The sequence below is a fragment of the Rhinatrema bivittatum genome, chromosome 3 (assembly GCF_901001135.1).
Source record: "Rhinatrema bivittatum chromosome 3, aRhiBiv1.1, whole genome shotgun sequence".
In the NCBI taxonomy this organism is placed as follows: Eukaryota; Metazoa; Chordata; class Amphibia; order Gymnophiona; family Rhinatrematidae; genus Rhinatrema; species Rhinatrema bivittatum.
In genome coordinates this window covers 455,488,666-455,513,036 of record NC_042617.1, presented here as the reverse complement: position 1 = coordinate 455,513,036, position 24,371 = coordinate 455,488,666, and the positions used below count along the sequence as shown (strand labels likewise).

Here is a 24,371-nt window from a genome sequence, read left to right as displayed (position 1 = left end):
GGTTTAGGTATTTGCATGCATTAGGGTGATGTCATTAGCTTGTTGTAATTAGTTTCTTTTTAAGCTGAAATTCTGCAGCCTTTTTGAATAAAGACACATTGACTGACTCTAGCATAATTTGGTGGACTCTACCTAACTTGTTACACCTTATCTGCCATTTTGATCTTAATCTGAAGACATACTTCTTACCTTTCGTCATCTTTAAATACAAATTTCCTCAGCTTCAGATCTCGCAGAACCAGTCCACCATCGTGGCAGTGCGCTACAGCTGAAGCGATCTGATAGAAGAGTTTTGCTGCCTCCTCTTCTTTTAATTTTTTGCAGGTACGAACAAAAGAATGCATGTCCCCATGGCTCTTTTCAAAGAATACATATGTTTTTGTCTCTCCAAGAATGATTTCAGTAATTTGGTTGATATTGTTGTGCACAGGCAGACAAAAGCAAGGTGCCAACGACTCCTGATAGCAGCGAATATCAAACACCTAAAAATATAGCAAGATTAAGGTTAAACAGAGAAACCAAACTATATTCTTACAATATGTACATTGTTAGAAAGCTTCTAGTTTGTTGAAAATTCACTGCGTTTTTTTCAAAAGAAAAAGAAACCAGCCTCTCACAGTTTGTGTTACTAGCCAAAGATTCACAGTGAATAGGAGGTAACCACTTAGGTGGACATTAAGCTCAGAGCAATGAAAACGGAAGTAGCCACAGTGCAAATACAAATTGCCTTTGTGATAAAACAGCTTGACAAAGTGAACTTGTTTCCAGGAAATGTAACAATGGTGTCCTTTGTACAGAATGATACAGTAGGTACAGTATAAAGACCTGCTTTATGTGTTAAACTGAATAAGCAGAAAGGGACGGCATGTTCGGTCAGAAAAAGCTATTTTCCATACTTTTCGACACTGGCAAGCTTGCTTCTAAATTTTTAACAGTAACAGAAGGTTAACAAGGTCAGAGTCACTTAGTTCAAGCAAACAAGTTGCATGCCAAATGCAAACAGTGAAAAAAAAAAATGATCATGTTACATGACTCATTCATAAGTGGTGGCAACAGGTACCTTTCCCTTTGAGCCCAACCTTTAAAAATAACTGCAAACCAAATCGATTACACCCAGCCAGCATTCTAAGAAGCATTGCTCAATGAATGATTCAAAAAAAAAAAAAACAAAAAAAAAACATCAGCCATCATTTTCCAGTTACGCTGATTAACTTTCATGTGCAGACTGGCAGAGGTGAAAAGCAGTATTTAAGCAACAGATACCCTAAAGAATCGTTAGCAGAGCGCACTAGCACCCCCAGGTTCTTTCAAGGATTCAGGGGGATGGCGATGATCCATAACAGCAGGCTGCATATTCTAAACCTGCATGCATTTCTCTTGCAGGGTGCGGTTGGGGGGAGGCAAGGATACAAAGAAAAGCAGTTTTAAATTTGTTTTCCTTTGGTTGGGGAGACGGATCTGAGGGTTCACTGCACAGTTCGCTGATCTCATTGTCATCCTGCTTTAAGTGAGCAAAGTCCCCTCTGCACACCTGCACGGTTTCCAAGAACAATGGCCGCAAGAGCGAGTCGTAGGCAGCTTAAAATCCACAAGGGATTTCCTGCTCCATTTTGAGAGCTGATGATGGTAAGGGTGACAAGAACGACACTCACATCTGAACCATTGCCTCACATCTCAACATTGTATACAATTTTGATTTTGTCTTAGTAAAATAAGATATTCACTAGTTCACATGCAGTCTGCTGGGGGGGGAGGGAGGGGAATCACATGTTAAACCTTCACTTCAAGCATGAAGAAATAATGAGATTTTTATTAAGACAATGCAATGGGCTTTCACAAGAAAAATTAGATATATTTTTTTCTTTCCAAGAGCAAAATTTGACTTTACACACCAGCTCCTCTCCACTGTGCAGATGCACGGCTCGGAAAACGTGGTCCCCTTCCAGGGGCTCCAACAATAAGTATTTCCCGATGCAGGAAACACAAAGCAAAAAGCTAGGAGTCTCCGGAGGGCTGGGGGAGCAGAGGTTGGGGGCCGAAGCTCTGGCTCGACTCGGTGGACCTCAGGGACAAGAGCTCTTCAAAATCCTGGGTTTGGTTCCGCGATCTCCCATAACGTGCTATGATAAGGGGGAGCCCGGCCTTTGTATGTTCACGAGTATGGGAAGAACAACAAAACCCCAGCGGGGAGGATCGGCAGTCACCACGAGTCTAGCGGAAGGCGCCTTTGTGCGGAGCAAAGGGTTTATTAAGACAATATCAAAGAAAACAAGGCAGGGGAAAATATTAAATGCAAGTGATCAGCTTTTGCGGGGTAAGGTTCCATGGAACAGGATCACAGAGCAGGAATTACTTGCATTTTCCTGATAGCTGAGCAGCAAGATGGAAAGATGCAGCTGAAAATTGTTAGGTTTTCTCTTTGCAAATGTTAAGTTCAGGGCTCGGTTCGGTGACCTCAGGGAGCAGCTGCTGCTGCTGCTGCAAACATATGTAGCAAGAGGCAGGGAAAGAACCAAGCAAGCCAATAATGAATCCAACTGATTTATTTTTTTTTGTAGTTTTGGAGTGTGTCCCCCCAAAAATCAGACTACAAACAAATAAAAATATAAAAAAAAAAAAAAAATACAAGATATTCTGCATGGATTTACTGCTGTATACTATATCATTTTTTTAAACTGGGTAACAAAATATAGCTGCAGGGATTTTAACTGTAGATGGCATCTTAAACTTGCACAAATTAAACAACCAGAGAGCATTTAACTCACAGCAATCTGCAGCAACTCTGTATTCACAAATCAATATTAATACTTGGAAACGGGGGCGGGGGGGGGGGGTGTCAGTCCATAAAAATATTTTAAAAAGTGCATTCAAAAACCGCAAAATTAACTTTTAAAAAGTGCAATCAAGGATTTTTGATTTCTACGGTATGGGCTTTTCTTACAGGTACTTCTATTGCAATGGGCCATGGAAAAATACAACAAAAAAGAAATATTGCAAAATTCTAATGGCTTCTTATATAAGCTCTGAGATGACTGTCTCGCATGAGAGGGGAAAAAATTGCAAGCTTCATTAAAAAAAAATCACAAAAATGAATTTGTTTGCAGAGACAGACAAATAAAAAGGGAGGTTGGTTAGGCCAATTCCTTTCAAGGAGCCATGATCTCCCATGATTATATTAATAGTACTTATGTGGCTGGAAATCTCCGAGGCCATCTCCCTCACCACTGACGGTCAGCAGCACATTTACACACAGCTCCTATGATAAAGCCGACCAAGCCGTCCCCTCCTGAGCACACTAGAGTGGCCAAAGGCAAAGCCCGCCCCATTAACTGGGAAACCCGTTCCCAATTGAGGCACGAATGTCAATGGAAGATTCCTGCGCTCCATGTGCTTATGAGCTCTCAAGGCTCCCCATCTCTCATTCTTTTTTTCCACCCATGTTGCAATTCCAGCATTCCCTTTCCAAGCTCCCTCTGAGCCAGTGTCATATACAACTAGGCAAGATATCCCCCCCCCCCGTTCATCTTCACAAACCGCTACTTTCACAATGGCTGATTCAAGGCTAAGGAGCTGTCAGATTTATATAACTTTCCCACACACCCTGGTTTTTCAGCTTCCTTTCTATAGGCAATTTATTTTTTTGCCTGCTTCAAGGTTTCTTTTTTTTTTCTTTTAGTCATCATTGGGTCCAGTTTTGGGGGCAGGACCACTGAAAGCAGTCTCATTCATGTCATTCTTCACAGCTATAAATTTCTTTGGCGTCACCTCTGAGGCTCCCAGGAAATCCTCATAGCTTGCCAGGTACCACTAGATGGCCAAACTCTGATGGCTAGGCACCTAATGTGCCTATCCTAGATAAACAAGAAACAAATGACGAAAAAGTCCTATAAAAGATGGAGACTTGGAGGTGATCATGGGACTTGCAATTCCCTAGCCCCAGGAAAGCTCTGTATTGTAGTAACCTATCTTCACCTCATGTGGCATAAAAACCAAGAACGGAGAAAGGGAGACAGAGAAAAGGATGTGCCACAAACCTGGCAAAGGGGGGGGGGGGGGGGCCTTAGGAGTTCTTCACCATTTCTAAGGCATGAACCTCAAGGCTTGTAGACCAAAGGTTAGGGTAGGTCATCTCAAAACACCCATACGGGCCTGATAGGACTAGCAGCTTCCCAAAAAGAAGAAGAAAGAAAAAAAAAAAAAAAAACAGAGGTGACAGCAAGAGTGGGAACTCACATACATAAAGTCAGGGAGAAAGAGGAGTGGGTAGGAGGAAAGCAGAGCCACTGGCTGGCAAATTCCTCTGCCTGGCTGACACACACCATAGAGAAGTGCTCTGCCCTGAGAGGGGTGTGCATGAGTGTCTTGAACAGGGCCCTGCATCCTGGAGGACTGTGCCTGGCCATCTTTTCTCTCCTGGTCTTCTGGATGACATCTTCCTCCCACTAAACAAGCACAGCAGGGAGGAGTCTGTGAGCTAAATGAAAAACCTGCCTGTGACTACTGTGCCATGCAACTGCATCCAGATGAAGTCCCCAGTAGAGCTGGAAGCCATCTCCAAGTAGAGTGGTTCTTAGCGAAGAGCATCCTCGCCTCTCAGTACCTCCCTCCAGATGCTGTCAGTTTGAGAGGTGAGGGTGAGTTGATGCATGAGGTGGACCATGAGAAGGTAGAGATCCTCTATGATATGACGCAGCCTAAGACTATGGGTGCAAGGAAGTTAAGGCAGAGAGTAGTTCATCCTGTGATATTCTGGGTCCTATATATAGGACTGGAGAGGTGGGGTGGAATGGGAAGAGGGGTGTTAAGGTGGACTCATGACCTGCAGACCCTCCTCTAACACAGCAGACTTGTTGAGAGCTATCAAGTCCTGAACCTGCTGAAGAAGCTATCCAGCAATATATGGGGAAGCTAAAACCATGGGTGGAGCTCAGCTGGCTTCACCCATTACCAACAGTGGCACTTTGGGAGATCACAGACCTTAGTAACATCAACTGAAATGAGTAAACAGTGCTACTGTTGAACTCTTCAACACTTCCACATCCAAAATAAGGTTCTAGAGGAAGGGCCTGTCCAAGAAGACGTTTGCAGGAACAGTAAGCTCTCTTGCTATGGGTAGTATGTTTCAAACCTTAAATGTTTATTGGTAGAAGACCAGCATCACTAAGTCATGAGCATACTCTCTCGTGTTGATGACAAAAAGCTGCAAGTCATACCACAAACCACACTGGTGGAAGAAAAACCTATCAAAAGAACATAAGATTTGCAGAGTCAGACCAAAGTCTATCATACCCAACATTCTGTCTCCAACAATGGCCAGTCTGGATCACAAGTATCCAGTAGATTCGATAGAGTATATCTATTTCTTGTTGCTTCCCCCACACCCTCCCCAAAGGATAAGCAAAGGCTTTCCCAAGTCTACCTGGCTAATAACTGTTTATGGACTTTTCCTCCAGAAACTTGTCCAAACCTTTTTTAAACCTCCACTATGCTAGTCACCTAGACCTAGTGGCTTTAACTATGTCCTCTGGCAACAGATTCCATAGTTTGATGGTACATTGAAGGAAAAAATACTTTCTATGAATTGTTTTAAATCTGCTGGCTGTTAGTTTCATGGAGTGTCCCTTATTTTAGTAATATCTGAAAGAGTATACCAATATCCCTTATTTACCTGTTTCACCCCACTCTTGATTTTATATACTTCTATCATAACCTCATCTCTTTTCCAAGCCCTAACCTGTTCAGCCTTTCCTCATAACAGTGTTGTTCCATACTCTCATTTTTTATTGCCCGTCTCTGTATTTTTTCTAGTTTCTTGCCCACTAGCATGTATCATCACGGGGGAGGGTTTGCATACAGGAACTTCTGTGGTGCCTGAAGGCAGAGACAAGTTGTTGACCTGACTCCTCAGGTACATTAACACCTACTCACCTTGCCTCAGGGGAAGGCTCAGGACTTCTTCAGAAAACCCGGTGCTTCCTGCCAGCTTAAAAGAGTCCATCACCTTCCTAGTATGGGCAAAGAACTCAGAAGCCAGACTCAGGACAATCAGCCAGTGTCACAACCTGCTAGATCAATTACTAAGGCCCTTTCCAGGAAGGACACCAAAAACAGCAGCCCCCTTCACTACTTACAGACAAGATTTTACCTTCTCCTCCGGCTCTAGCCAGTTGACTGATGCTGTGGTCTGAGCAACAGATAGGTGTACCCCTAAGTAGGATCTCCCTCAAGAAAAGTTATCAAGATGGCTGGGGAGCTCATCCACCCACTGTGGTTCCACAAGAAGGCCCAAGCATTTTGCCCAGTTGATCTTGGCAGAGTCATGGCTGAACAGACCTGCTGGCAGGCCTGCATGCTCTTGAGCCATGAGGAGAACTCGGCACAGCCAAGAGGGTGAACAACAAGTCTGGCTCCTGCAGTGTCAGGCCAGTAAGCCACCTTTGTAACAGATACAGAAGTAGCTCAATGGCCAATGCATACAGTTGCCCTGACAGAAGGCAACTCTAATGCACTCCTCCCCCAAAGGCCAGAAGCACAGCCAAGGATCATCAGGCAATTTTTCAGTCAAATACAAGAGGCAGAAAAGGCCCATGAAATGAAGGCCAAACCCAAATACCTGCAGTGTCCCCATGAAAAAGCTATGATTCACCCTTCCAAAGGCCTTCTCCTGACAGAGAAAAGAAGGACACCAACAGGTTAGTCCTATGTTTTAGATAGATAGGTCCCAGACCCAAAAGATTATCAAAAATGGTACGGCCCGGGACCATGTATGCTCAGGGTGGATCACCTTCATTAACATGGACACCAGCTGCAGAGAAAACACTTTCGCTACGATTTTATATTCTATGCACAGCAGTGAAACCAGGCATCAGTTTTACATGTCACGCTAGTCTACACCTTTGAGCATGAGGTCAACACTGTGTGAGGGGCCTGTCTGTAGAGGTTCTTTGTTTTGGATTTCTTTGGTTAGAATACTCTAACGCTGTGCAAGCGTGGATAGAGTCCCGAACTGCTATGGAGATGGAAAAATACTGAAGAGCAAAGCTTCCTGCAGGGGTATATGTACTAGGGCTGTTGTCAGACTGAAATCTGACTCCGTCTCCAAGTGCTATCAGGAGCACACTATACCCATTAGTCCTGAGACCATCTGCTACACGCTAGGAAATTAGACATTTTATAGGGCTTCAGCCAGGTCTTTGAGGACATTGGGTCCCAAGAAGTCAAACGTCATCAAAAAATTCCATCATTAGCCCAGAGACTTCCCACAGGGTATCCGGTCTAGGGCAGCAGAGAGATCCACTGGACCCAAAAGCTTTTATAACCTCCTTCTGCCACCCCTTCAACAAACTACTGAAGAAAGAAGCCCCTCCCACAAAACACGGCATGCACTTGCACTTGAGTCAACTGGGTCTAGGGTTAAGAATCAAGTAAAAATCCCAGGCTCTCATCCTGATCTTTTCTGACTCCATGAAGGAAATCCCATCCACAAACAACAGGGAAATCATCTGCTTCTTGTTTCTCCTCCTCTTCTCCAAACCCTAGAAGAGCACGAGATGCACACCATCTCCCCTAGGGTCTGGATCTGTGACCTCATATAGGCTCCCAGGTTTCACCGCTCCTAGCGGAACCAGAAGGCACACTATTCTCTTCATACTTGTTCCTAGCATCAGAGGTGAACTTCAAGATTAAGATGTCCCTCAAAATCCAACCAGTCCCACGCCATCTCTCCCTAATGATGTCTCACACATATCCCTGGCAGAGAAGTTTGAGGCAAGCCTTCCCCACACCCCACCACTGGCTGATTGAGGAAAGTCTTCATCTTAGCAGTGCCAATTCACCAAAACGTCTGGTCTGCAGTCACGAGTCACTCCTTCAGAAAGGAGTTGTTGAAATGCCAGTAAGTGGCACAAAAATGGACAGGGTCAAGCTTCACCTTCATGGCCACCATATTGTGGCCAAGAAGGGTGCAAGCTCAATATAACTAGACAGGACTCACAGCAAGAAGAAGTAGCAGAAATACCACTGGTCAATCTAAGAGCAGGACCTATGCCCCTGCCACACTTGAGTATAGGTGCAGCCAGTCGCAACCGCTAAATGCTTCCCACACCGGATGCTGACCAGGGAGAACCAATGTTGTACACACACATTCTATTCCAAAACACTAATAATGTTAATTGCCATTTGCTAAATGTTATTTTTACCTTCAATGTTCCTTGTAATAATGTTTAATGGTTGATTGTTATTGTTCAATGTTTAATGTTCTATGTACAAAACCCCGGTCTAACCTCCCAGACCAGGGCAACCTTTTCGTTACTTGTAAACCGGAATGATTTGTATTGCATACAGGAATTCCGGTATATAAAAATTAAAAATAAATAAATAAATAAAATAAATGACGAGGAGGAGCACTCTTCTCAACCAGTATGTTGTGGATCTCTTGTAGGAAAGTCACAGAGTATTCTACCATGCACAGGAAAGAGAGAATCCAGTGTCTGCGGAGCACATTGGAACATGCAAAATATAAATTTCTTAAATGAACTGCCCTTTAGCCATTGGTATTAAGAGTTCAGAATGTAAGAGACATCCTCTGGTAAGCAGTACTCGAGTAAGTGTGTTGACTGGTGTAGTAATTTTGCTTTAATTTATGATATTGGCCCACTACAGAAGTATGGGTGAGTGCATGACTCTTCACCTAGGGACCGCATTGGTCACTCCTTTTGTTTCTTTCTACTTAGGGTCAAATCTGCTCTGTTCTGGCCATCTCTTTCCTAATGAAAACAACTCAAGAAGGATAAGGGTGGAGGTGCCAAGGGACTCCATGCCAGCCCCTGGTAGTCAGCAAGTCCCTTGTACTCTCAAATTCTCACCTACCTGAGTCAAGAGACTGAGGCACCAGGGACCTGACCCCTTACCCACAATTTTTAGACTCTACTGCTTCATCTCCTAGCAAGTGGGATGGGGTGGGGCACAGCCACCTCATAGGTGCAAGTGGGTCAGGGGAGCTATTGCTGGGTGACACTAGGGACAGGAGGATAAACTCCCATCTCCTGGAGTCTAGCAGCTCCTCCAGGTTCTGGGCAGAGAGGGTGACCCATCTTGTATTTTTACTGAGCCTCCATCCTGGAGGAGGGACCGGCCCTGAAGCTTACCTTTCCCTGAAGGGGACAAGTTTTTATTCAGAGAGATGTGGTGGAAGAGGGGTCTCTGTACCTCTACCGCAGAGCTCCTTTCTCAGCCTCCTCAGCTAGTTCTAGGAGTATTCCCAAATCCTCACTCGGTGTCCTAGGGCTGCCTAGGTTATAGCTAAAAGGATTAAAGGGTTAGGCCTGATTTTGCCTATCTACAGGGCCTGCCTCAGCTAAGACCTCTTCATCCACCTTCCCACCTGCCTCCCATGTCCTAAAGCCCCTCTTTGTTACCCGACAGGAGAAGGGGAATCTCGGTAGGGGGCTCAACCCTATCTCTGACTGCCTTCCTGATACGGGTGACCTGCCTGCTGGCCTCCTTACAAAGAGATGTATCTTGCACTGTTAGGCCTGGGTTGGATTTGGTGGTGTCCGTGAGGGGGCTACTTGGAGCTCCAGGATAGGGCAGATGACACTTCTGCCTGGCCTTTGGCACCTGTCAGACTTGAGTCCTTATGGGTAGGGACAGGCTTCGAGGAACATGAAGGCTGGAGAGGAAACAATGTACCAAGTCTTGGGCAAGCTCTGCATGGTACTTGCCAAGTGCTTCTGGTCACCCCCCCCAAGTTAAAATTAAAATACCTTGCCTCTTTCATGGCATAAAAGCAATACCCTTGGAGAATGGCAACCCACCTCCACACTTCCTTTTGGCAATCTGGGAAGATGATTTAAACTTGCCTCAGACCTTTCCCTTCATGTCCTAGGGTAATTACTATAGTTGTTGACTTAAATCTCCCAAACTCTTGAGGACCTGCCTCAGTAGCATGTCAGGGAGGAAGGATGGCATATTAAAGCACAACTAGAGTGCCCTGGCTTTCCAGGAGCTCCAACTGCTAGAAAAGCCCCTTACCACCAATACTTTGTGTAGGGCTGCCAAAGAGCTCAGGAAGAGCATGGTTTTGCCATACATATGGCTTCAAGACACATTATAGGCTCCGACCACATGTATCAATTCTGTCTCATCAGGACAGGAGGGGTTTGTACAATCTGTGTTTCATACAAGGGCCTTTGATGCCTCCTTCTCCATAAAAGCTATGCATCACCCAAGGCATAGGACCACTGAAAAATTCCCTGTGACCAAAGTTGTCAGTTCCACTCCCACCCTACTGGGATGGATAGAAGTGAGGCATGGTGATTGGTTTTTGCTTTCCTCTCCCCACCCAGCTTTCCCTTGCCACCCTTTGCAAATAGGGTGCAAGGGAAGGGTGATGCCACCAGTACTATTAAAAGGATGGGATTAGCCAGAACACTAAGAACCATGGATTTTCCCACAGTGGTACCAGCCAACCAAGGCTGAAATGGCCCTTAGGGCAACTAGGATCCTACCCAGATTGTCTCTCCTTTCCCCTCAAGATGACTCCAGACAGGAATTTCCTTTCCCACTTAAAGTGGCATATTAGCCTTTTTCTTCCCCTATTGTTGCTTGTGCATATGTGTAAGCAGCTTTAGTTCTCCTTGCCCCACGTGCATCTCGCTTGGGCGTGGCTGGGTGCTCTCTCACCAAGGTTCCACTTGCTTTCCTTCCTACCACGGCACAAGTCTTACCCAGATTGGAAGTCTCTGATGGGAACAGCCTGTGGAGGGGCTGGGGGACCATGGTCTCCATGCCTGTGTTATGCTCTCTACGGTCGGGTATGCTGACACTTTCGCCTCAATGGTGACTGAGGCCAGATGCATCCTTGCTGGGGCAAGCAATGCTGGTTGGCTGCTGCTGGATGCACTCCCTGCAGCCTTCTCCTTGCTGGCCTCAGATTGTGCTGTTTTTTTCTTTTTTTTGGTTTATTCGGGATGAAAAGAGGGTGAGTGTAAACGCTGGGAAAAGTAATAATTAAAGGGGAAAGGGAAGGCAAATATACAAGAAACTGAGCAACTGAACAAGAACATAAGCAGCGAAGAATTCCACAAAGGGACAGACAGTGAACAGGGGGGGGGGGGGGGGGGGTCTGCTCGCCCACTCAGTCAATCTGTAAAGTACCTCTCTCTTTCCTCCCTTACATTCAGGGAGAAAAATCCCCCAAAAGAAAAAAAAAAAGAAAAGTCCTCTTCCGGAGGTGGGCGGGATGGGGGGAGGGTGCTTGGTAACTTAAAAGCCACCTTCTTTTCAATTAACTGCAAGGCAGGAAAGTAAATATTACATGACTCATTCATAAGTGGTGGCAACAGGTACCTTTTTCTCTTTCAACCCAACCTTTAAAATTAATTGCAAAGCAAATCAATTTCACCCAACCGGCATTCTGAGAGTACCACTCACATGATTTTTAAAAAATGCCCAATGAAAGAAAAGCCATCATTTTCCAGCTAGACTGATTAGCTTACATTTGCGACTAGCAGAGAATTCGGAAGGATAACAAGCGGTTTTAAGGCAACAGACGTTTTAAGGATGATTTGGTATAATACAGCACTGCCAGGTTCTTTCAAGGACCGGGGGTGGCAGTGATACATAACGTGGGCTTTCCAACAGTATGAAAGTCAAAACTGTCTGCATACTGTAAGTCGGCAGATTCTTTTCTTGCCGGGGAGGAAGCAGGGGGATGGACACAAAGAAGAACGGTTTTAAAATTAGTTTCCTGGGGGAGAGAGGGAGGTGGTGTATGTATGTGTGAGGGGGCGGAGGATGAATGCACAGTACGCCGACCTCAATGTCTTCCTGCTTTAAATGAGCAAAGCTGTCTGTAAACCTGCATGTTTCCAAGAACAATGGCTGCAAGAGCGAGTCGTCAGCAGCTTAAAATTAGCAAGGGATTCCCTGCTCCATTTTTTGGAGAACGGCTTGGGGGAGATGATTCAAAACCGAACCATTTCCTTACCTCTCAATATTTCATACAGCCTTGATTGTGTCGTATGAAAATCCAAATTAAAAAATATGCAAACACTAAGTCAGATGCAGTCTACGCGGGGAGTGGGGGAGCACGTTAAACCTATGCATGGTCAAATCAATGAATGAGCATAAAGCAAGGGTTTAACGTGCTCCGCCACACACACATATATATATATATATTTATATATATATATATTTATATATATATATTTTTTTTTTTTAAGATAATGCAATGGGTTTTCGGGTGAGAAATTAAATATGCTATTTTCATAGAAAAATAGAACTAGTGATTTACCTTGCACACCAGCTCCTCTCCACTGTGCAGATGCACGGCTCGGAAAACGTGGTCCCCTTCCAGGGGCTCCAACAATAAGTATTTCCCGATGCAGGAAACGCAATGCGACGAGTTGGGAGTCTCCGGCGGGCTAGGAGAGCCGAGGTTGGGGCTGAAGCTCTGGCTCGACTCGGTGGACCTCAAGGACAAGAGCTCCTCAAAATCCTGGGTTTTGTTCCGCGATCTGCCATAACGTGCTATGGTAATGGGGTTCGACCTTTGTATGTTCATGAGTATGGGAAGAACAACAAAACCCCAGCGGGGAGGATCGGCAGTCACCACGAGTCTAGCGGAAGGCGCCTTTGTGCGGAGCAAAGGGTTTATTAAGACAATCCCAAAGAAAACAAGAACGTTCCTATTGTCCGCAAAAGGCAGGGAAAAATATCAGTTGCAAGTGATCAGCTTTTGCGGAGCAAGGTTCCGTGGAACAGTATCACAGAGCAGGAATTACTCGAATTTCCCTGATAGCTGAGCAGCGTGTGATGCTTGGCAAGATGGAAAGATGCAGCTGAAAATTTTTAGGTTTCCTCTTTCCAAATGCAAGTTCCAGAACTCAGAAACGTGAGGGCTCGGTCCGCTGACCTCAGGGAGCAGCTGCTGCTGCTACTGCAAACATATGTAACAAGAGGGAGGGGGAAAAAAAGCAGGCAATAGATCCAACAGTTTTTTCTTTGTGGTTTTGGAATGTCACAGAAATCAGATGCTGCATATATGAAAATATCAGAAAGATACCAGGTATTTTTCCCGAATGTACTGCTGCATACAGTATTTTTTTTTCACTGGGGAACAAAAAAGTTGCAGGGGTTTTAACTGTAGATGGCGTCTGAACCTTTTCCGTGATAACAAAAGCTATGCACACATTAAACAAAAAAAAAATAATAATAATAACCAGAGAGCTATTAACTTACAGCGGACTGCAGCCACTCTGAAATCACAAAAATATTAATACTTGCAAACAGGAGTAAGTCAGTCCATAAAAATTTTGCACAACTCAAAAAAATGCATTAAAAAACCACAACCTTAGCTTTAAAAAAAAGTGCAATCAAGGACAAGGAAAGATCAATGGTTTCAAGTTTCTACGGCACGGGCTTTTCTTGCAGGGCCTTCCACCGTAATTGGCAATGCAAAAATACAACAAAAAATACTGCAGAATTCTAACGGCGTCTTGTGTAAGTTTTGAGATGATTGTCTTGCAGAGGGAGGTGAAAATTGCAGTCTCCGTTAAAAAAAAATTATGGAAATTTTTTTTTGCAGAGGTAGATTTAAAAAAAAAAGGGATGGCCAGGCCGATCCCTTTCAACAAGCCATCATCTCCCACAATGTATTAATAGTACTTACGTGGCCAGGAATCTCTGAGCTTGTCTCCCTCACCACTGACTGTCAGTAGCACATTCACGTTGAGCTCCTGTGCTAAGGCTGACTGAGCCATCCCCGCCTCTGCACACTGGTGTGCCTACAAGCAAGGCCCGCCCATTTCCCGGGAATCTCGTCCTTGATTGGAGACACCGTCTGTCAATCAAATAACCCTACGTTCCAAGGGTTTATGAGCTCACGAGGCTCCCTGTCTAGCTCATTCTTTTTTTTTCTTGTTGTTGTAATTCTTGCAATCCCTTTCCAAGCTGCCTCTCTGAGCCAGAGTCGGTGGATATATATCCCTCCGCGCTCATCTTCACAAACCGCTGCTTTGTCAATGGCTGATTCAACGCTAGGAGCTGTCAGATTTTTTTAAGCGTATCAGGCTCTCCGGCTTTTCCGTTTCCTTTTTTTAGGTAATTCATTTTTTAGGCTTGCGTTAGGATTTTTTTTTTTAATTTCTGGACTTGCCGCCTCTGAGATTTTGGTAGCTGTTTTCTTTTGCTGTTAATTGTTAGGTATTTTAAGGGCTTACTCCGATGCAGCATCCTGTTCAAAGATTTTGGCATGTGCGTGGATTACATGTTGGCAGCATTACAGCTTAAGCTACAACGTGAATTTTCTCAATGAAGAAATCGAGATGTTTTTTCTTTCTTGGCTATGCAGATATATTTGCAGCTGATTTTCCCTGTGTAGTTATGTGGGAGGAGTTCTCCTGCCCGGAGGCCCGTTTTAATCTCATCGAGGCTCCTTAGAAAATTGTGTAATTTATTGTAATTTAGCCGAGCGGTTTTTATTATTGCGTAATAGCTCTTTGTTGAATACAAACTGTGATGTTTAGAACAAAATAGGCCGCTTGCCGTGCACCTAATACTGTCTTGTAAGCTTCCACTTGTATTGAGGCCCCCCCCCCCCCCCCCCCCTTGTAACAAAACTTCGTTGTTATTAGAGCAGAAGATTCTTTTTTTTAATCCTGTTAATGGCTTTAGAGAAAGGTTCAAAATGTTCATTAAATTTAAAACATTTGTTAAAGAATAACGTCGCGATAAAATGTTGCAGGCAGCTCAAAAGATTTTTTACTGCTTCAACAGTAAGATCACAGCAGAAAATCAAATAGGAGGGTATGTCATGGACAATCCGGTCAGGAGAAGAGCGCTCCCTTTGTGGGGGGTAAATTAGAGGAAGTGCTGGAGGACAGGAGAGTGCTTTGTTTTCCCACGAGGCATTCAGTAAAGTTGATCCTTTTTCTTTTTTGCAGAATCTTTTGATAAACAGTGTGTCTTGTGTATTTTTTTTTTCACAAGACACTGGTGTGGTATCATCACTGCTAAGGTGCACTTTTTAAAAAATATTTTCTGTTCAAAGATAACAATTGCACCTCATGCCCTTAATAACTCATTTCCCCCCCTCTCTTCCTTAATCTCCCCCACTAGACCCAACCTCTCTTCTTCCCCTCAGCTCATCCCCCTACCCAGTACCTATCCAATCAACTCACTACCTGATCATCTTAACCTTCATATCACTTGATAATGTATCCCTAACCCACTGTCTGTATTGCTCCCAAGAGTTTTTTACTTACCCTTGTTTATATCTGATATATTTGTAAATATGTTAAAGTATGTCCATGTTTCCAACAGTTCTGACATACTTAGACCTTTAACAGGTGTTTGTATATATTCTTTATAACTTTAACTCTGTTAAAGCTGTTCATCTAACTTCAATGTATAGCGTTGTTATAACTGTAAACCGGAGTGAAGGCCCCTGCCAATACTTCGGTATATAAAAACGTATAAATAAAAGTTTGACAAATGTGCCAAGGATTTCAAAATTTTTCATGAGAAGGGATACCTAGCACATCTCAAATCACCAAAAGGGCTAGAGAAGGGGGAAAGGGTGGTCCCCTTTGGAAAATGTGATCAGCAGATGGGGATTGCAGAGGGAAGAGAGAGTAGACATTAGCCATCCACCAACTACTTTCACCTCCATGTGAATGCTGATTTTAAGTAATAATTTTTTAACAACTACAAAAGAAAAGTTATTACTGTAAATGCTACTTTTTGTTGGCAGAATTCTCCCAGGAGTACTGTAAAAACACATCATAAGACACCCCCCCCCCCCTCCCCAGACACTCTCCCCTGCTATCTCTCTCTCTCTCTCTCTCTCTCCCTTCACCGGCTGACTCAGGAACTGGGGCTCTGGAAGTGTCCAGAATTTACTTCAGTCTCAGGATGTCTAGACCTATGTCTTCCCTTTCCAGACTAAATGCCCCGTCTCTCTCTCTCTCCCTTTTTGCTGCCCCCTCACAGGTTCAATCCTTTCCCTTCCTCCAGCTCTCCTGTTCCTTTCAGATTCAACTCACGCTTAGTCCCTTCTTTCTGCTTTTCTTTTCTCCCTCCCTCCCCCTCACAGGTTCAAATCCCCTGTCCCAAGTCTCTCCCGCCCCCAAATCTCTCTCTTCCACCTAGCTTGCTTTCTTCATTCCACCCTAAGAGCAGGGAACAACCACTAGTGCCTGCAGGGGCAGCAGCCACCAGCATCAGGGCCCATAATAGTGAGTGTAAGTCAGGCCACAGGGAGTGCAGTGACAACATCCAGGCACTGGCTTACTTGGTGGCACATACTCCAATCATCTAGATGCAGATCAGTGAGTGCATATACAAGCATGTAAAGTGGATCCCCTCTGATCAGGCAGGCTATTTGATGGTGCTGGCCATGCAATGACAGCTTTTTTCATCTGTTGACATGTTGGATCAGGCAAGTCCTCCCTTCAAAGACAAATGCTCTTCATTCGACCCTGATTTTGTGCATTGGGTGCCCTCCAATGACACTCAGATTTGGGCAGGTCACCGTCGGATGATTCAGACTGTTTTATTGTGCCTGCTGCATGGAGACAAAGGAAAAAGGGCCAGAAAAAATATGCTCAGTGGGCCAGATGCAGCCTATGGGTCATAATTTGGGTATAACTGATCCCCATTATAAATAGGTGGAGCTTCAGTGCACTGTCAAAATTATAGTTTATAGTTTATTACTTTTTATATACCAACGTATCAGAAATCCATCACATCGGTTTACAATAAATAAACATAAAACAATAAAAGCACATTCAATAAACACAGTAAAACAATTAAATAAATGATGTATAATTCTAAAATAATGCTAAAAAATATCAAAACAGTATAAATAAGTGCTAAGATTAATTACCTACATTAATATATGCTAAAATCAGCATAAAATTATTCCTAACCAACTATCTTAACATGTGGCGTACTAAGTTAAAATATAGTATTAAAATATATTAACTACAATTGGAGTAAGCACAGTTAAAAAGTCAGGTTTTTAAATCAGCTTTGAATTTTTTAATATCTGCTTGGAGTCTTAGTTAAAATTTGTAACCTATCATTAAAATCATCCATTGTACCTGAAGACTGGAGGGTGGCGAATGTAACCCCAATATTTAAAAAAGGCTCCAGGGGCGACCCGGGTAACTATAGACCAGTGAGCCTGACTTCAGTGCCAGGAAAAATAGTGGAAACTATTCTCAAGATCAAAATCGTAGAGCATATAGAAAGACATGATTTAATGGGACACAGTCAACATGGATTTACCCAAGGGAAGTCTTGCCTAACAAATCTGCTTCATTTTTTTTTTGAAGGGGTTAATAAACATGTGGATAAAGGTGAACCGGTAGATGTAGTGTATTTGGATTTTCAGAAGGCATTTGACAAAGTCCCTCATGAGAGGCTTCTACGAAAACTAAAAAGTCATGGGATAGGAGGCGATGTCCTTTCGTGGATTACAAACTGGTTAAAAGACAGGAAACAGAGAGTAGGATTAAATGGTCAATTTTCTCAGTGGAAAAGGGTAAACAGTGGAGTGCCTCAGGGATCTGTACTTGGACCGGTGCTTTTCAATATATATATATATAAATGATCTGGAAAGGAATACGACAAGTGAGGTTATCAAATTTGCGGATGATACAAAATTATTCAGAGTAGTTAAATCACAAGCAGACTGTGATAAATTACAGGAGTACCTTGCAAGACTGGAAGATTGGGCATCCAAATGGCAGATGAAATTTAATGTGGACAAGTGCAAGGTGTTGTATATAGGGAAAAATAACCCTTGCTGTAGTTACACGATGTTAGGTTCCATATTAGGAGCTACCACCCAGGAAAAAGATCTAGGCATCATAGTGGATAATACTTTAAAATCGTCGGCTCAGTGTGCTGCAGCAGTCAAAAAAGCAAATAGAATGTTAAGAATTATTAGGAAAGGAATGGTTAATAGAACGGAAAATGTCATAATGCCTCTGTATCGCTCCATGGTGAGACTGCACCTTGAATACTGTGTACAATTCTGGTCGCCGCATCTCAAAAAAGATATAGTTGCGATGGAGAAGGTACAGAGAAGGGCAACCAAAATGATAAAGGGGATGGAACAGCTTCCCTATGAGGAAAGGCTGAAGAGGTTAGGGCTGTTCAGCTTGGAGAAGAGACGGCTGAGGGGGGATATGATAGAGGCCTTTAAGATCGTGAGAGGTCTTGAACGAGTAGATGTGACTCGGTTATTTACAATTTCGAATAATAGAAGGACTAGGGAGCATTCCATGAAGTTAGCAAGTAACACATTTAAGACTAATCAGAGAAAATTCTTTTTCACTCAATGCAAAATAAAGCTCTGTAATTTGTTGCCAGAGGAGGTGGTTAGTGCAGTTAGTGTAGCTGGGTTCAAAAAAGGTTTGGATAAGTTCTTGGAGGAGAAGTCCATTAATGGCTATTAATCAATTATGCTTAGGGAATAGCCACTGCTATTAATTGCATCAGTAGCATGGGTTCTTCTTAGTGTTTGGGTAATTGCCAGGTTCTTGTGGCCAGGTAATTGTGGTTCTTGTGGGTCCATCAAGCCCAGCCTCTGTTGGAAACAGGATGCTGGGCTTGATGGACCCTTGGTCTGACCCAGCATGGCAATTTCTTATGTTCTTAAATTCACTTGTGTTACATTTTTGAAATGTCAAAAAAAATAAAGTAAAATAAAAACATTTGCTGAACTGTAAGTCCAGGTCAAAGACTGGTATTTGCAGTCTTCCCCCTGAACCTCTCCACCAGCATGCAACCTCTCCTGCCCTTCCCCCCAACTTTGATGCCCATCCACCTTCATTACACTTGTTTTCCTTCTTTCTCCTACATCCAGTTATCCACTATTAGATTTTTTTTTCCCGCAAGAGCTTGCAGATGTAACAGAATAAAGCAGGACATTTTATGTTTTTGATAGTCTTACCAAAACTGGACTTTACAAGTTTCTGACCCCCTCTTTCCCCAGTATTTTTCTCATAGATAGCACATGTAAGAGGCTTGGGGAAGGCCAAGCCTTTCCAAAGTTTCCCAATTTGCCTGAATCAGAAGATAATACAGGGTCTCAAACCTATCTCACCATTTGCCATTCTTTGGCACTACCAGTTAGTGCCAAAGAATATCTGAACTATTGATTCTTTTAAAAATTCACAGGCTGGATCGGGCTACTAATTACTTACTCCCCCCCACCCTCCCTAGGTTGAAGGAAATTTAAACAAGGCAGCCCACAGAGCCAGTAGAAAAAAGGCAGAAGGTCAAAACAAAAAGCTTTATCTGAGTCATAGCTCAGACCACCAAACGTAGCCAGAAGCAGAAGCAGGGAGGAGAGAAACACAGAGCAATGGCCTTTGGGGAGAGAGACTGCAGATGTTTGAGGTGAAATAGCTCTGTTTTAGAACTGTGAGGCATAGTGTAAGTACCTTCTGTATACAGCGTTAAGAAAGGAAGATTTGCATTGTTGGTTTAATCTGTGTCTGTGACTGGAAAGATGAGCAGCCTGTGTAAATTGAGCTAAAGCAATTCAGTTATTTACAACACCTCAGGAAATTCAGAAGGAAAGCTGCTTGAGACTCCCTTACGCTAATCCTTTGGGGAGAGAGACTGCAGATGTTTGAGGTGAAATAGCTCTGTTTTAGAACTGTGAGGCATAGTGTAAGTACCTTCTGTATACAGTGTTAAGAAAGGAAGATTTGCATTGTTGGTTTAATCTGTGTCTGTGACTGGAAAGATGAGCAGCCTGTGTAAATTGAGCTAAAGCAATTCAGTTATTTACAACACCTCAGGAAATTCAGAAGGAAAGCTGTTTGAGACTCCCTTACAAAGAGATCTTACTGAGGAAAGTTTGGTATTTGACAGTAAATTAACTCTTGTTAGTTGTTAATGTAGGTACAGTGAATTCCCTGCTTTTTTGATACAGAAATCACAGTGGAATTATATTCACACTGTGATCTTTAGTGAAAGTAGAAGAGTGAGAAATTTATGGAGACTTGAGTGGGAAAGACTTTGTTCTGTGGTCACTTGACTGTGAATCTGAACATAGATTATGCTGCTTATATGCTAGCAAGACTGAAGAGAAAATGAGCTGTGATAGAACTTTGCCATAAAACTTAGTCAAGGCTGGCAAAAATATAATTCCTAATTTTGCCAGTGACTGAGAGAGAGTGTGCCCCTGAGTGTTATTCCACCTTACTGGGAAAATTCAAAATAGAAATAGGGCAAACGCCTTCACTATATTTGTTTTGGTTTTTTTTTTAGCTAGAATACAGTTTCCCTAAGAAATCTGGATTATTTGAGGGACTACTCTTTTTCTCTATATTTTCAAAAGATGGACATGAGAGTATAGGCTGGATTCTTTTATATATTCTGTTTGAGAATAGGGAGATTTGTCATGCTACTGATCTTCGACAGCAAGAGTCAAGCGGGAGGAGAATGGATGTCAATGAAGGTGCAACCCTGCCACAAAAAGTCCAGTGCATCAGAGAAGATTACCATTAACTACAAGGGACTACCTGAAAATTGTGAGCTCACAAATCAACACACTGCATTACACGTTTGAGAATTCAATTATTCAAACTCAATTCCAGAGTTGTGGTATGCATTAGGAACATTAAGGGGGTCATTTTCTATTCCCTATAGATAGATAGGGGCGGAGTCGGGCTGGAGTCGGCACTGGAAGAGGAGGAGTCGGGGCATCGTCGGAGTAGACGCGGCGGAAACTTAGCTAGCGGCGAAAAAGTAAGATCCCTTATCGCTGCCAGTAGCGCGTCCAATAGCACCACCTTTCACGGTGGCGCTATTGGGTGCAAAAGCCAGCAGCGATAACACCGCGGTGGTGCGATCGCTGCCGGATTTCTCAGGCCCATCCCCCGCTTTACCCCCTGCCCCCCGTTACTGCAGGATTCAATAAGAGGTGCAATCTTAGAAAATCTTGCCTGGTTGTTAGCTTGGAAATAAAATCCTCCAGTGTAGCTAGTGCTGTATGAGAAGCCAGACTTTTATGTCTTTCTGGCTTAAAGTCCTCATTCCAGATCTTATTCTAGTCTTCTGGATGACTGAGTCTTGATGTAGTTGCCTGCTGTGAACTCTGGTAGCTGCAATTCTTTGTCATTGAATTTGCTTTGAGTTTAGTGAGAAAACTTTCTCTTGATCCAAGATCCAGATCAAGTTCTTGCTTGAAATCCTAGATGTAATATGGAAGCCTGGGTTTATAACCTCTTTTGCCTTGTACATGAGTGTCTGCTTGTCTGGCTTCTTTAAAACAGAAGATCCAAATCCTTGAAGAGACATTGGAATGGAGTATTCAAATACTTGGGTTAGTTTTGCACAGTAGCAGTATCGTAGCCAGTGAGGTTTATCCAAGGTGCAGTTATTGCTAATTGAAAACTTTTCCCAATACTCTGCCATGAAGATAAATCCTTGGGGTGATATTGTACCTTCTGGCAGTCCAACTGAAGAGGGGTGCTTCTGTAGAGGCAAAACTAGAGTAAGCTAGAGCTGGTGCAACTAGCCTTATGTCTGAGGCATGGTACTGAAGTCAGTGCTGAAGCTATTCTGGCTAAACTTGCTTCTGCTTCAGGCTATAGGCGAGACCTTGGTCTAGCTGTGCTAGCCTGCTACCCTAGTCTGACTCCAGATTCCATGCTAGACCTTGCTTATGATCCTGATTCCATGCATGATCCAGATTCTGTGCTGGATCTTGTTCCAATTCCTAATCCAGGCAGGACTGAAGCTATTCTGACTAAGCCTGCCTCTGCTTCAGGCTCCATACCAGACCCTGCATTGAATGAGAAGATATTTTTCTTTATTTTATTTAAAGCAATTTATAACCCAGACAGACCCAAGGTTCCCTGAAGGGTACAAAAAGAACATACAGAATAAAAACATGTAAAACTAAACCAAAGTGGTACAACACAAATACATCATTACAAATTCTTGGCAAATCCCAGAATAACATCATACCTATTACAGAAAAACATAACCTACCTAACAGAGGTGAATACTTCATGTGTTGGGGGTTCGGAAGTGGATCCTTGGTCCGCCCGACGGAGAAGCTGTTTCCCGCAGCTGAGGTAGGTCGGAAGGCAGGCCGCTGCAGAAGGTCGACGGTCTTCACCCTGGAAGTCTGTGACCCCTCCAGGCGAATCCTGTGGAGGCCCGGACCGCAGGGACTTAGGTGGCTTCGCCCTGGAAGCCCGCGATCCCCCCGGGAGGAGCCCGTAGGGACCCGGGCCGCTGGGACTTAAGAGAGCGGCTATGGACGTGGATGAGGAGACGGACCAGGATCAAGGCGGGCAGCAGAAGTCGTGAACAATGGTACGGACCGGGATCAGGGCAGGCAGCAGAAGTCGTGAACTATGATACAGACCGGGATCAGGGCAGGCAGCAGAAGTCGTGAACGATGATACGGACCGGGATCAGGGCAGGCAGGATCAGGCAAACTGGATCAGGCAGGCAGGGTCAGGCAGGCAGGATCAGGTTCGGCAGGCAGATAGCAACTCTTCACTCCTCGGAGCTGACCGCATTGCAAGGCCCCGAACAAGGATCAGACGCCGAGTTAAATCTCCCTTGGCGTCTGAAGTCACTCGGAGGGCTGACCCTGTTTTTCATGCCAGAGGCCCTTTAAAAGGATTACCTCTGTGCGCGCATGGCCCTTAGGAGCGGGGCTGCTACGGCGTTCGGTGGCGTCTCCCTCGTGGAGACGCCGCGAGGCAGGCCCAGGCAGGGCCGGAGGACTTGGGGGCCGACCGGCGCGTTCGTCGCCGGAACCAGGTGAGGGACCAGTCGCGAGGGTCGCGGCCGGCACCGCAACACGACTGCATTGCTACAGGTGATACAGGAAATCCCAGGATAAACATAGTAGTCATTGCCTCTTTATGTTTGAACTCCATCAAGTGCTGGCTTTTTAGCAACAAAATTTCTCTCAACATAAAGAACACTGAAGCAATTGTTCTGGGGCAACCTTATCCCTATCCAATTCCTCCTTCATTTCAGTGTGATGGGACACCTATTCCTCTGTCCCAGAAGATTTATGATTCTCAACCTCAGACTTTCTATGGTTCACCAAGTAAAATCTGTCTTGCAGGTATCTTTACTGAAATTGAGATTGTTACACCATATGAAATCTCTCCTATATCCAACTAATTTTCAAACTATCCTGCTTGATAGTCCCAAGCATTGATTACTGCAGTTCTCTTTACTCAGGCCTTACTCAGTCTATTCTCCAGTCCCTGCAAATCATTCAGAATTCCACTGCTCACTCACTTACTACGTAGTACCCACATCAGAGAACACATTACTCCCATTCTTAAGTCTCTTCATTGGTTGCAGTCCATTGGCGCATCCAATATAAAATTACAGTATTAATACACAATCTCCTGCATAACATCTCATCTCCATGGATTTGCTCTACCCTATGCATTCATATCCCTAGTCGCACTCTACTTTCCTCTAGTCAGTTTCTGCCAGGCATACCACCTCCACGTGCAACCAGGCTAACTGTGACGAAGAGCTCTCCTCAGTCTGTGGTCCTATCCTCTGGAATTCCCTCCCTATCTCTTTCTCTGCAACTTACTAATGACTCAAATCATTCAAGAAGTTATTAAAAACTCATTTCTTCAGCAAGCTTTTTGCTCATTCGCCTAGCTCCTAATCCTTTTTTGCCTTTTTCAGCACAAAATTGACTGCACCCTGCTTTTGCCTGATGCCTCCTGCCTTTATTGAATGCCCTCCACTTATTCACACCAAGATTTCTTTTGTTTGTTTTTTTGTCCATGTCCATGTACTGAGTTATTTTAATTATGTATGTTTTTATTGTACCTCTCCCCGAACTTTATTTGGACTGGCAAGTAACAAATACTTTAAAATAAATTAATTACAGTAATTATTGACAGATACACTCTGATGCCTACTGTAGCCTCATAGCAAAATAAATTCTGCAAAAGCATTGAGTCAGATATGAGCTAATGGAAAATGAAATGAAAATATCAAGTCAGCTGTAGTCTAATTGTCAGATTTGATTTAACTCAAATGCCTGCTCAAACAAATAGGTTTTTAAGGCTTTTTAAAAAGTATTAGATATTTGTGTTTCATATCCTATGACTAACATCAAGACATAGAGCCATTGAATGTGTGGAATGTCATCCATTACAATGTCCCCAGCCTATAGTGCTCCAATGTTTCTGCTTCAGTAGATAGTTTTATAAAGAGGTCCCAATATATTCTTTGATGCCGCCAACAGCTTTTACCACTTTTGAACCCTTCTGTCCTGCACTTTGGAGACTGCTGGATACAGTGAGACTATTGACCATTCATCATCAGTGGGATCCCTTCATAGC

At 43.7% G+C, this 24,371-nt stretch overlaps 1 protein-coding gene and 1 pseudogene across 3 annotated transcripts in view; one reads left to right on the top strand and one right to left on the bottom strand.

The window, feature by feature from the left end:
- TRIB2 (tribbles pseudokinase 2) overlaps positions 1-13,742 on the bottom strand; it is a 42,743-nt gene extending 29,001 nt beyond the window's left edge. Inside the window, exons 1-3 of one of the 3 annotated variants that reach the window (XM_029595922.1) lie at positions 13,673-13,742; positions 12,296-12,940; positions 190-482 (exon numbers count right to left, since the gene is read on the bottom strand). In XM_029595922.1, the coding sequence (XP_029451782.1) occupies positions 190-482; positions 12,296-12,565 (563 nt within the window). In that variant the 5' untranslated portion in view covers positions 12,566-12,940; positions 13,673-13,742. Of the gene's footprint in view, positions 1-189; positions 483-12,295; positions 13,648-13,672 lie in introns of those variants that run through there. The other 2 variants (XM_029595923.1, XM_029595921.1) reach the window with 2 other exon arrangements.
- A 7,610-nt stretch (positions 13,743-21,352) lies between these two features.
- LOC115088933 lies at positions 21,353-21,485 on the top strand (annotated as a pseudogene).
- The last annotated feature ends 2,886 nt before the right edge of the window (positions 21,486-24,371 follow it).